This window comes from Haliotis rufescens, unplaced genomic scaffold (genome assembly GCF_023055435.1).
Source record: "Haliotis rufescens isolate VD_foot unplaced genomic scaffold, xgHalRufe1.0.p SCAF_31, whole genome shotgun sequence".
NCBI lineage: Eukaryota > Metazoa > Mollusca > Gastropoda > Lepetellida > Haliotidae > Haliotis > Haliotis rufescens.
Window position 1 is genome coordinate 3,403,002 of NW_025964013.1, and position 14,345 is coordinate 3,417,346.

Genomic DNA, 14,345 nt, shown 5'->3' on the forward strand with positions numbered 1-14,345 from the left:
CCACGTTTTCATTATTGCTTAATTCTTGTTGAATGACACCCCTGATCATTGGAGCACAGCTCCGTGACAGGGGGACACCTGGTATCCTCTTAATTTCATACTGATCCATAAACACGGGTTCACGGTATAGTCGGAATCGTACAATGGAGTCAGCTTACATCAGGAATTTCTTACAATAATATTTCTTACACGTTCTTCTTCACTTTTTAGCAGCTGGATTTATGCACAGACGTAATTCAAAAAACGTCTCGGGTTCAGGGTAAATCACCATGTGTGGTATCGTATGATGTTGTTTTTTTGGTCCATCACTTGATTGTCTGGTTTGTTTACAGGCCGCCGTCGCATGGCAGGAGTAAATCTCCAGGCAACAATCGCTTACTCCTCATGCTGAAGGGTGATGGGTGCTACCAGTTGGCATGCATGCTTACAAGCATGGCAGACATGCTTACCCTTCACACGAACACCGTACCTGGTGTCATCACTGACTTTGTGATCCATTCATATTCTTTTCACTGCCTTGTTCGCACAAAGGAATGTGTTCCGGGGGATAATCAAGATTGGTTGCTCTGGCGCTGACATGTACACACGTTCTTAGAAAAGAACGCAGTTCAATTGTGTCAGAAATCAGTGGATTTTTAAACTTTGTACACCACTATCCCACACGACAAACGTAAAGGAAAACGCCAGCCTTTATTGTTGGGAAATATGTCACCGTACGCGAGTATCATGAGTTGTTTCCCTTAGATGTAGCTTGGCGACGCAGATACACGCAATGGATGAAAGATCGCATAGACAAGTGAGATATGTCAATCTGTCATGGGAAAAAGGTACAGATAATGTCCCACATGGCACATTTTCTCCATGTACGATTTATGTAACCCACCTGTTCATAAAATGAACTTGTCCGACATTGCCGAGATCGGTTTGTATTCAGGGAGTCATCATTATTTACAAAAGGGTAAATATTTCTAAATCATGGATATTTTATTGACATCATTGAAGAAGCTCATATAAGAAAAAAAACGACTTTCGGTCGTTGTTTGTCATACACTAAAACACTGCTGCGCGCCTTGTTATTTATTCTCCCTGCAGTGATTTATTGTACGATTAACAATTCCCCCTCGTCGTGTATTTCTAACGCGCACACACACACACACGCACACACACACACACGCACACACACGCACGCACACACAAACACACACACACACACACACACACATAAACACACACACACACACATAAACAAACACAGACAGAGATATATATATATATATATATATATATATATATTTACACATGGAATAAACATTATCAAGTCTGAACGAAACCAGGCTTTAATGTGTGCAATCTCAGAAAAGAACGAATTCTTTAACATACATGAACATATATATATAATGAATTCGTGAGCCAAAATTCCAGTTTCATTTACAAAACAAAATGACCCAGTGAAACGAAACCAGCTTCTGTCCGTACAGATGGACAGCGACTGTGGTCTTTGAACTCGAGTCGGGGACAACGACGCGCGTACGAACTGATGGTCGGGAATAAGGTGCGGTGTTTGTACTTTAGAAACATGTGTTGTTTAGTTAAAAGTAACTCAAAACCTATAGGCATAACTATATGATTTTTAATTAAACATTTTATGTACATAAACAATAAAACAACAAGGTAGCGGTTCCTCAAACTAGAGCTCGACTCAGCTTAACCCAAAAATAGGTACGTACAGAACTAAACTAAATCGTTAAATCAGTGAATAGCCACCCGTGCCCCCAGTGCAGTCACGACTGTCCAATAATTTGTTACAGGTGAATGTCTTGAATGAGGCACGTGTTCCGTTCTCGAATCCAAGAAAAGTGTTGGAAGCAGTCAGAGAAGTCGATCTTTGCCCGATTGGTATCCCGTCCATTCTAGACAAGTAGATACGTCGCAAGTCAAGTCCTAGAATCAAGGCCTCGAATCGCCCTGGTCCCGCTCTTGTTCTTCCCCGCCCTGAAGGCGGGGAAGTATACGGCAAACGTTAATTGTGTAGCATGTATGTCAACGTGTTGGTTTATTTGAAATTTCAAGCCACGCATTTACGGAAACAATACATACAAATCATGTGCGTGGAATGTTGATACTATTCTTTTCCAGAAATAAGAGATACTTCAAAATCGTCTTTGTGCAGTTAATTGATGCATCTGACCGTTTCTGGTTATTAGCTGACATTATTAAACCATTCATGTGTAATCCGATGTCCCTTTTACCTCAAGGACTAATTTTCTGATTTTCACGGTGTATACATACAAAAGAAGAACTGTAACATGTTATATGGCCGAATTCCACATTCTACATACCACACTTTTGATTGTTTAGATGCTCATGTTCACTGGATATATTTGGAATAGAGAGAGAATGAGAGAGAGAGAATAATGTTTATTATAGTGTCACATGTTATATACACTTCATACTAAAACACGTACACGAACAGTAAAATATAACATCCGACCATGTATGGCCTACGAGACACTTAGACATAAAAGCAAATTATAACGTCATGATCTGGTTAAGGTAAAACAAGACATATATACTAACACAATGTTTAAAATTAAGGTTGGGTTATGAACACGCACGCTCGCACGCACACGCACACGCACACGCATACACACACGCCAAATTACTTATAAAGTCACGCACACAATCATACACAAACACGTAGGTACCCACACACCCACCCCACACCATACCACGCACACACAAACACACAATATATATATTCCGTATTTTGAATAACCCAGTCCCCCGTGTTTGTTTTAATCAGTGCACCGCACATAGCCACATGTGAAACGTTTGGTAGCAAAGTCATAGCAAAATCGGAGTAGTGTGTCGGCGAATTTGCATCAAGGCTGTAGTATTTTTCAACCGTTTAATGGAATTCAATGTACAGCCGTAGCTCTGGTCCACTGACCTCGATAATCCGTTGGATGAAGGCACGTCACTCTACAGTCACATAGTTAACACCGAAGGCTATGAGGGGTATTTAGGTCATAATCAGCTCCCAGCAGCCACTGCCTCAAGCGATATTGTTTACATAAGAGATCAGTATTTACGGCCCCGTCACAGGTGCTCCAAATATTGAAGTAGGGAAGACAAATTTCATAGAATAATTTCAACAAGCAATATTGATATCCCAGTCACTTTTGGGAACTTTTAATGATGTCTCCATTGCAATTTGTACGGATTTTGATTCGTATGCATTATTTGACTCTCATCAGCAAAATGGTTTGGGTCAGACTAATCCGAATGGACAAGCAGTTTTACTTCTGTTTAGTAGTATGGATGAATTGTTATGTTACATCTTAACAGTATATCAGGCGACTATGCTTGTCGTAAGAGGCGACCAACGAGATCGGGTGGTCAGGCTTTGGTTGATGCATGGCATCGATCCCAATTGCGTGGTTGGGGGTGGGAAGTGATGTATTTATTTGAAAAGCAGGACTCCAAAGCCATTACATATGAACATGTTTGGTCCTGTTGAATGTAACCAGTTATTTGATCACCCTATCATTCTACATCTCTGCATCATGTCCACCACGTACATGCGAAACAGACAGGAGAGTGTTTTTGTGCTGATGCTAGGGCAGATACCAGTGGCATCTTCGGCATTTAACAACATGAGATCAAAGTCACATGTAGACAATAACAGTTTGGGGTACGGAAACAGAGATTAGGGTGGTGCTTAACTTATTGCAGGGTGTATGTTATTGGTGAATGTCAAACATACTTTTACATTAAAACAAATTGGCTATTACTGATTAAGCCCCTTCGTGATATTAAGTTCGTAAATAACTGGTAGTGTCGCTATTGGATGGTGATTCATAGAAACATACACACATGCTTATGATATTGTCAGAATTGTTCAATTTACCCTGCTTAAAAGTAGAACCTTCTTATGATTATGGAAATAATTTTGTCGCTTTTTAGACCGCATTCGTGGTCTAGTGGTAGAGCGTCCGCCCGTATAGCGGAAGGTCCGGGGTTCGATCCCCGGCCGCCTCATACCAAAATACGTTAAAAGATGGTACTTATTGTTAACCTGTCTGGCGGTTGGCATTAAGGGGCTAAAACAAGGACTGGTCGGCTCGGAGTCGGTATACTGTGTCTGTTTGGGGTATTGATGTTAACTGCGGCATGGTATCTCAGTGATGCATGTTGCAGAGTTGATCGTGATTTCAACCTTAGTGTCGCGTCTACCTTGACATCCATCTGCACGGAGCAATCCCAGGGTCATGGTACGTTAACATCCACGGTTGGTCCGATCCACCAAGCTTCATATTACATGCATGTATACCAGGTGTTCGCGAACAGGTATGCATATCCTGCCCCTTCGGTGACACTTGCCAAAAACACATGCAAAGACAAGTTAACTGTTAAACAAACATTGCAACACATGCTACGTGTCAAAATACGACTCTGGACGCGTAGACCTTCGTTGCTACTTTGGAGCTTTGTAAAGTTTTGTCAGTTATTATGATGCGATATGGACAGCTTTATTTAATGCCTAGTATATAATGTAATAGTTAACAAATATTACAGACCGTATGAGAAGTATGCATAATGTCGGAAAGCGCACGTTAAATCTCCTTTGATAAGTAAGTAACTACTACAGAATAAAACATGGATGCATGGATCAAAAGTTCCAGATAACTATTTGATTTTTTCAACCTTATTGAAACAGAATGATTTACCATTCACAAGAGAACGCCGTAAATCATGGTTTTTGGGTGCTGTCGATGGGGCGCGACATGTTTACCCTTTTCATGAACACCTGGAGTCATCACTGATTTTCAGTCATCCAGTCATAGAATTGTCATCACTAAATTATCTTTTACGTCCACTGTTACCTGTTTCACCGGATGATAAAGACCAGACAGTCTCTCGCGTCGACGTTATGCATTTCCTCTTCACGAGTCACACAACTGAAACAAATTAAGTAGAGATCTATGCACGATCTGGTAATCATCTGTTTCACAGCACACGTTGTGACAAGATGACTACTGTCGGCATCCGTCTCTCTGTCGGACAACTTGCCGTTTACATGATGCTTATTGGATTCGACAATATGGACCAAATACAAGGTCAGAACGATTGTATAATGATTATAATTTGCCTTATGCTTACATTAATGACGTTTGTCAATGTAATTTGTAAACCTGTATATCACATTCATATGTAAGTCATGACAAATGGGTTGGTACTCTGAATTTAATAAGAAAGGTTTACGATTTTATGAACACCTAAATCAAGGAACACACAGAGAAAACCTACTTATCTGGAAACATGTAAATGGACGCAGCATACATGGCTTGTAATACCCTCCGTGTTTATGCCAGAAGCTTTCAGGGAACCAACATTCGTATTATTTTACTTCGGTTAAAACTCCGAAAAAATTCAACCGTGAAGCTAACTTCTACAAATAGTGCTTTTATCTGACACGAACGATGAATGTCTTTGTGAATATATTTACACCACAATAATAAAGTTCACATTTTATTTTCGTTTATGGTTTTGAATACATTTCTCTTTTATTAACCAACCCCCCGACACTAGTTATGAAATTTCATAAACTTTCGTTAGGTTTTTCATGAATATTATTTTAGTTTCATTGCGGAAACACTGCTCGTTTGGTTGAATCAACAAAGAATGTTTATTGGGTGTATCTAAGTTCTGTTAACTACATATATGCTTTAAAACTTTCGAATGCATCTCTTTGCGTTGTTAAAAACTACAGTCGAACCTCGTTGTGTCGAACTTGGATGTATCGAAGTCCCGGTTGTCACAAATTCATTTCGGAGTCCCAAGTATCCAAACTAAGCTTTAAATACCCTGGTGTTTCAAACACAGGATAACTTGTTGTTCATGTCCCCACGAGTTCGTCACAACGAGGTTCGTATAAACTAATAAAATCAGATTTGGGAAACAACAACCACATCAATAAACTGCATCAAACACTTACATTTTAATGATGGATATCAATTTCCCCATGCGCTGTGACCTATCTAGGGTATTTACAAAATCACAATATACAAGGAAGGAAACCAAAAAAAATGTCAAATTTTAAATCAAGTGCTGACAAATCATTCTTTGTTCAAAACGTTGGACACGGGTGGCCCTGTCGTCTATGGCGCTGCAATTCGTTGTGTAGCGTTCCGTCTCTTGGGCACAGCAGAAACGTATGATTGTGGATTCAAATTCATGTTCGCCCCGATTATGTTTTAGGTTTGTAAGCACCATGTCCGTGCTTGTGGGTCTCATCACAGTTGTCAACGTCGTGCATCACTTCGGTTTTCTTCTCACTTTAAGATGATACGCCGGGATAAAACTGGAATAATATTCAAAAGGGGCGTTAAGACCCAATTTACTCACTCACCCACTCGAAACGTATGTTTCGGCTTTGCACATACAAAAAGCTGTAATTAAGCTGTCACCATACGTAATTCAACAAAGTTTGTTAAAAACGTAACTTGCCCATTCGCTGTTTCCGTTTGAAGCATGGTCTGGCAAAGTATGTATATTATAGGTATGTCAGTCATCTAGATTAACTATTGCAAAATAAGAACGTGTATTACTGTCATTCATTATACTTAAAACATATCATTTTGTCTCTCTAGCTTTCGACGCAAACAGTGGCTTATGTGTTAAAGCAAAGTATACCACCGCTGAGAACGACTGCAAAGATAGAAGCAATGGAATATTCAATATTTCGGACTTTGCAACATCAGAAGGCGGACGACAGGCTCAAGATGTCGTAGCTAACCTCACAGAAATTTGGATACGAGGAAACAAGGACGGTAAATTAAAGCATTATGATTTTGTATATCGATCACTGATATTTAAGATAATGTATAACACTTATACCTGTAATATGCATAATACTGAACGCTTAAACAGCATGAGGATGCACGGGTGGCCCAGTCGTCGTCGGCGCCGCGATTCGAAGTGCAGAGTTGCGTCCCTTGGGCACGCCAAAAACCTATGATTGTGGGTTCGAATCCCGGTTCGCCCCGAGTAGGTTTCTAGGTTTGTCAGCACCATACCCGTGCTCTTTGGTTTCACCGAAGTAGTAAACGTCTGAGACCTGCATCACTTCGGGCCTTACTCCCACATTAAGCTGACACGCCGCGATATAACTTTAATACTGTTAAAAGCGGTGTCAAATCCTACTCACTCACTTAAACAGCATGACATATTCCCATGACAGGTTGAGTATATTTTGAGAATCTACTGACATGCTGTAGTCGTAAAGTTTCAACGCATGACACAAACGCAAACGGGTAAATGAAAATGAAACATGAATATGAAACTTAAATAAACTCTCCTGCTTTGTGAGGACCCAATTAATGTATCTGTGTTTGATATGCGTTAAAATAACAAGGGTAGATGCAATCGCTTTGGCAATAACTACATCTTTCATTTATTCGTTTATCATACTAAAACATTTATAGATACAGTAAACAACGTTTATAACGAACACGCTTGTAACGAAACGGCGGATATAAGGAACTTTTGTTAGTCCCGTCCATTTGCTGTGTACATGTTGCATATATGCTTATAACGAACTACGGTTATAACGAACTAAAACTGGTGGTCCCTTTGAGTTCGTTATAACCGTAGTTTACTGTCTTTCCTTCTTCGATGAACATACTTTCATTGTTTGGTATTACGTTAAACTGCAATTTAACCCATCTTTTCCTTTATGCACCGCAGGGCTCTGCTTAACTTATTTTGAGGAACGTGGGGCTACAAATGGATCTGCCTTAAATTCGACAAACAGTAAGCGTTATATAATGTCATTAGGAGTGAGTGAGTGAGTTGTGTTTAACGCCGATGTTAACAGTATTCCAGTTATACCACGGCGTCTCAGCTTAATGTGGGAGGAAAGTCCGAAGTGATACAAGTCTCAGACGTTTACCATTTTGGTGAAACCAACGAGCAGGGCTATGCTACGACAAACCTAGAAACATAATCTGGGCAAACAGGGATTTGAACCCCAAATCATAGGTTTCTGTCGTGCCCAAGGGACACAACTCTGTACAGTGAATTACGGCGCCTCAGATGACTGGGCCACCCGGCACCCCTAATACCTAGGGCAGTGTATGACGTCCCAAATTACATCTGTACACATATGTTTCAGTGACATAATTGAGTGAGTGAGTATGGTTTTACGCCGCTTTTAGCAATATTCCAGCAATATCACAGCGGGGGACACCACAAATGGGCTGCACATATTGTACCCATGTCAGGAATCGAACCTGTCTTCGGCATGACGGGCGAACGCTTTAACCACTAGGCTACCCAACCGCTCCTTCAGTGATATAACCATGGCATACTCCGAGAATATACATTGCGTAATACAACATGCATGCCATGAGTAGTCAGGTAGATCATTACAGGATAGTCTAAATAGGTCGAAGACATGACGTCATATTGCGTTATATACCGTGCTGTAGGGCCATATGATTCAATCCAACGTCAGCCTGATGTGCACACAGTGTAACCTTATAAATCTGGATCCACTTATATCGGAAACACCGTTTCCGCGCGAGAGACCCCACATAATATGTCTGTAACAAGCATTTGTGAATCTCGAAAGGTGTTTATCGGGTCAATATCCAGACACACGGGGCCTGGCATGTACTGACCCATGATTGTAATATTCGTATTTACTCTGATACAGCGACAACCCCTTACAAATTCCAAAACGCCAGCTGTGATGATCTGCATTACTACGTCTGTAAGAGGAGTGCTAGTAAGTATTAATAATTCGTTTATAGCGTTATCACGTAATTTAATTGTTGGTACGTAAAAACATTAAATCTTTTACATATTAACGTACGGATAGGAGCCCTTCTAAAATTGCACGGGATTTTGAAACTATTAAAGCAGCATTAAACCATCATGCTTGTTCACAAACTTAATAAAACATTTCATATTTTGCATGTAAACCTAAAAATGGTACGTATATTGAACGTATGACTGTCCAAAAGAGTGTTACACACACGCGCCTTTTCTTTGTGAGTGAGTGAGTATGGTTTTACGCCTCTTTAAGCAATATTCCAGCAATATCACGGCGGGGGACACCAGAAATGGGCTTCACACATTGTATCCATGTCGCGAATCGAAACCGGGTCTTCAGCATGATGAGCGAATGTTTAACCACTAGGCTACCCCGTCGCCCTCTTTTCCTTGTAGTTTGTTATTGTGAATCTTCATGTATAATACATACAATAATATAGAAGGTTGTTCTGTGGACATGTAGTGCTTGAAGAACATGTGGTCGAAACTGAAGCTGAGACTAAATTGTAATTCCGCGTTTTGCAGAACATCTTTTCCCGCATTGTTGGTTCCACGTTTATTTAGCAGAATATGTACATTCCACAACTTCTTCATTTAGTGTTTGCATTTTCCAGACACAATAATCATTAGCAATGAATAATAGGTTGTTCGCTGTGAGTTCCATCGGTTCAACGTATTTCACTAATGTCTTAATCCCAATATCTATTTGTTCATGGAATCCAGGTTCAAAGTTCCCATATGATGTCACTTGTCCTGAGAGTCAGCTGACATCTTATCAAAGGCCTACAATTGGTAAACCCGAGTCATTTTCAAATAACGTAATGTGCAAGTTTTACTTTTAACTGTAATGTGAAAAAACAGGTGGCGTTAGCTTTCATTCTATTATAGCATCATGACAATGTAGATTCATCCCATTTTCAGAGCTATTTCCCAACGTCTCCAATTTATTCGTTTGTGAAATTGTTGTAAGGTTACCATAGTTGCCTGTGTGATGTTCTGCAACGATGTACTCTCATACAAAGGCACGTGCGCGAGGCACAACTTTAACGCATTACACACACTGGTGTCATAAAAAACAGGCTTTCACATGAGTGTATACACGTATACTTCATATAACTTCCTTACTTTGTATTTTTCATTTGCAGGGTTTAAGAGTCCGTTGATTATTTCCATGGTGTGCATCTTCGTTGTACTTGTCATTGGCATCATTGCAGTGTATCTCATCGTCAAAAGGTAAGCATGGGGATTTGACGCTAACATGTTCAGTGTTTTATAATGACTTCTTCTGCAACAGTACCATCTAAAAAGACCCACTGCTACCACTCAGATATTCGAAAACAGTACACATTCTGTACTCTAAACATATCTAAAAATTCGTTTGGAGGTTCTCATATTTGCGTTCACAGAACCCTGTGTATGAACCAGCAATCATGCTCCTGGTATCCTTGTAGACTAGGTCCTGATGGGCGATAGCGGTTAGGTTCAACGCAGGCGTGGTAATACTGGGTCGGCAATTGGTCATATCTTGGTATTCTCTACAGAATACGAGGTGAATACGAGGTGAAAACGAGGTGAATACGAGGTGAAAGAACACCTCGTAGTCACAAGTCCTTGGTTGGTTACGATTTCGGATCTCCGTCCAACCTCAGTCGCCTTGTGGCCACAGGGAGTCGATTTGTCCATTGAGGTAACTATTGATGCAACTATAGAGATACATACCAGATACCTCGTGTCCAACTCTCGATTTGTTCCCTGACAACTACTGATACAGTTCTTGAGACCGATGCCAGATACCTGGTGTCCAGTTGTCGATTTGTCCCCTGACAACTACTGATACAGTTCTTGAAACCGATGCAAGATACCTCGTGTCCAGTTGTCGATTTGTCCCCTGACAACTACTGATACAGTTCTTGAAACCGATGCAAGATACCTCGTGTCCAGTTGTCGATTTGTCCCCTGACAACTACTGATACAGTTCTTGAGACCGATGCCAGAAACCTCGTGTCCAGCTGTCGATTTGTCCCTTCTGACAAACAATGATGTTGTTGCAAAGCCAGAATCAAGATAAAGGAGTTGAACATTAAGCTTGAGAACAAAGCTGTCGAAACTACCTTTAAAGTATCAAATGTCCCCTGAATACATATTATACATAAGTAATAAGAAATGTATCTGAACATGCTTCTTGTTAACACACAAATGTGTAACAGATTAATATAAACCTGAAAGGCTAAATATGGGATCTGTTTGGTAACAAACAGGTCATCAATTCATCCATTTAAGTTTGAACACTTTTTTTCTGAAAAGAGTTAATAGCACAAAGCAAAAATAGAAAATATCCTTGTTACGGACGAGGTGGTATTTGATGAAATTAGATTTGACATCAAAATAGCTGTTTAATTCAACACGAAACTGAAATTACCCAAAATACATTTGAAACTACCAAGTATAATGAGGACCTCACCCACACACAAAATACAACTTTCTTGTTCTTATGATTATCGCCATGCGCAGTTACCTACGTATGTATTGCTATGCAACACTCGGGTTTATCTTTCAGGGAGAAGAATGGAAAAACGAATGGGACACCGTCGCAAGCAGGTGATGCTCTATACATGAGAAGTAACCCTGCAGATAACAGGGAGTCTGGTCTCCACACAGAAGGTAATGAAGCTGGCAACCACGACAGCCTCACATCAGTTCAGGCCCAAGGTCCTCTAGGTGCTGAGGACGAGGGTGTGGACGTCGTTGTAGTACAGTGTGAAGACCCTAGAGAAGCGGACGACCTTCATGACAACCCTTTATACGTCCCTTACTGACCTGCAAACTAGGGACGCGTGTATGCCTGACGGCTATACAGTGTAAACCACACTGAGTCGGAATGCTACCAGACAGGTATACATAATCTAACACACAGAAATAACAGTTGAGGGGATTCATACTATTCATGTACGTGTGATTTTGCAAAAGATCAACATTGTGCGTTCAACAACGAACAGGGTAAACGTTGTGTTGCTTTTACATAACGCTATTTTATGTCAAAAGATCAACATTGTGCGTTCATACAATCTTGTATACTTGTTCACTTGTTAAATATAATATATACAAAACTATGAATACTTGACAACGCAGTAGTAGTCAGTAACTTCCAATCATTAATGATTTACAATCATTATTAGTGTGTTTTTCACTCATGGCGTTAAGTTTATGTAATGGTGGTTTACAGTAAGATATATGTTTTTGTCAAGAAGGATTCTGAAAGTAAACATTGTTAAATTTCTGGTTAATGTTGCCGATCACTTCATTCACGAGAATTCGTATATGTTTAACTAAATAATTATTCTTCTGGTCGAAGCAACAACAGCGGACAGGGTAAACGTTGGTTTGCTCTCACATAACGCCATTTTCTGTCAGTGTGGTATCCTTCTGAAGATTTCATCTGTTACGGAATCCAAAATTTTAAGAGTTGGATTTGGTGCATAAGTGAAGGAATTCCCAGTACATTAAATATATTGACTATTTAAACGAGAACTATAGTTGTGCACTTCCGCGTTATTGTTAATTTAATTATAGTAGGTTTTTTTTTACACAAAAACCGAATAAGTTATAGAACATCCGACAAAACAGGATATTAGATACTGACAGAATACACCATGTATATATGTACATATGATTCTCTTAAAATTAGAATGTATATTTACATTTGTATACATGTTTACCCCTTGAACTGTTTTATGATAATTGTTGACATGTGTATTTTGCTGTAGTTTGATGCTGCTTTGCGTTTTGTTGGGCTGTGTGATATCCCTGCAGTTATCTTTGTGTCTCAATAATTTGAATGCTATGGAAATATGGTGATTGTACTTATTCCTTCTTATGTATATAATTATAATATACGCCGGCTGTATTGAGGATATCTAACATAACAGCCTAACGTAAACCTGGCCTGTACAGTCAATCAGTAGATATTGAGTTGATACAGAATGTGTCACTATGTTGTACAATGGCACACATTCTTTTTTTTCTCTCAACTGGGAAACATATATTTTTGTTGTTCTAAATAATAAACATACGTTCAAACACGATCCGGGGCGGCCGGGTAACCTAGTGGTTAAAGCGTTCGCTCGTCACGCCGAAGACCCGGGTTCGATTCCCGACATGGGTACAATGTGTGAAGCCCATTTCTGGTGTCCCCCGCCCTGATATTGCTGGAATATTGCAAAAAGGAGCGTAAAACCATACTCACTCAATCAAACACGAACCTGGCGGGTGTGCTGATCGTGTAATTATTCCTGCAGAGAGGAACAGGTGCATAATTGAATCCAAAGGAATAATTTGCTTGTTTGGAGGATGTCACCGGGTCATTGAATCTACCCATGTAACGTTCTTGTGTGGCACCGCTCCTTCACTTACTTTCCGACACCGCTCGGCAACGTACGGCTATCAGTGTCATTGCACTCCAAGTTATGGAATTAGCGACCCGACTACTTCATTCTCTGTGACTTAACGGCACTCTACTTACATGTATTGACTTAATGTTTGTTATCTCCTATATGCTCGCTCCCTTATTCCTGTATTGAAAATGGTTTTGTAACTATGATTTTCAGACATTAGGGGAATTTGTATGTATACTCAGATATTTATCATGCATTTATAATCATTTTTGCCTCCTCAATATGTATACATAGCTTGTTGTAAATCTTTAATGATTCCGGTGGATAGCTTATGTTCAGCGCTTCATATTGATACTTACATCTTCAGTATGGATATCGCAGTTAGTTTGCTATTCGTGTTTTCCCCATGTTTAGAAACACGCGTTGGCTAAGCACTTCAGATTACTGTATTCCCCACCTGTCTTGGAGAGATTGCCCTCTCTGAAGTCCGCGCGCTGTATGTATAAACTTCTTCAAGCTCTTGTGTCTTTACCCCCAGAATTCGTTAGGCCGTTTTACGGTCGATTTGCTCTTGGGCGGTTGCTTCGAAACTCAGGTTTTCCGAGCACTGTTGATCTAGTACTGACTTACTCTGGTTGTATTGAGCTAAACATAGTAACTTGTGTTTCCAGTACTCAGTTTTTCTAGTAATCCGTGGAAAAACTAACCTTCCCGTGATTGTGAAGCTTCAGTCGATTCGACTAGTTTGTTATTCAGACGTTCTCGTCTATTTTATAGTCCAAATGACTTTTTTTAGGGATAGGCCCTCGTTATTTCCCGTTATTTAACCTAGCTAAGGTTATACCCTCATTAGAGTTATGAGATAATTAACTCAGGTGTTTATTGGTCGCAGCCGACTTAATTGGCTGTCTAAGGATCTGGTCGGAATCTTGTCAAAGTGATGCTTTATTTACTCTAATTTTATTACTGTAATACAGTTGCTTAGCTAAGCCGCTTGTGTATTTTCTCTGATTTTATTAATCAGAGAGCTTTGTCAGCGCAGATTTGTGTATTTAGTCCTATTATTGCCATCTATTGGTAATATTAGTTGTTAATAATAAACCTGTGAACCTCTCA

At 39.9% G+C, this 14,345-nt stretch overlaps 1 protein-coding gene across 2 annotated transcripts; it reads left to right on the forward strand.

Moving 5' to 3' along the window:
* Window positions 1-4,823: 4,823 nt before the first annotated feature.
* LOC124129220 lies at window positions 4,824-14,345 on the forward strand. Of its 2 annotated transcripts, XM_048380584.1 has the most exons (8): window positions 4,824-5,120; window positions 6,654-6,833; window positions 7,750-7,815; window positions 8,720-8,791; window positions 8,983-8,997; window positions 9,562-9,630; window positions 9,984-10,071; window positions 11,396-14,345. In XM_048380584.1, the coding sequence occupies exons 1-8, from the start codon at window positions 5,033-5,035 to the stop codon at window positions 11,652-11,654; spliced, it is 837 nt and encodes a 278-aa protein (XP_048236541.1). In that variant the 5' UTR covers window positions 4,824-5,032; the 3' UTR covers window positions 11,655-14,345. The 2 variants fall into 2 exon arrangements, with proteins under 2 accessions (XP_048236541.1, XP_048236542.1); XM_048380585.1 differs by lacking the exon at window positions 8,983-8,997.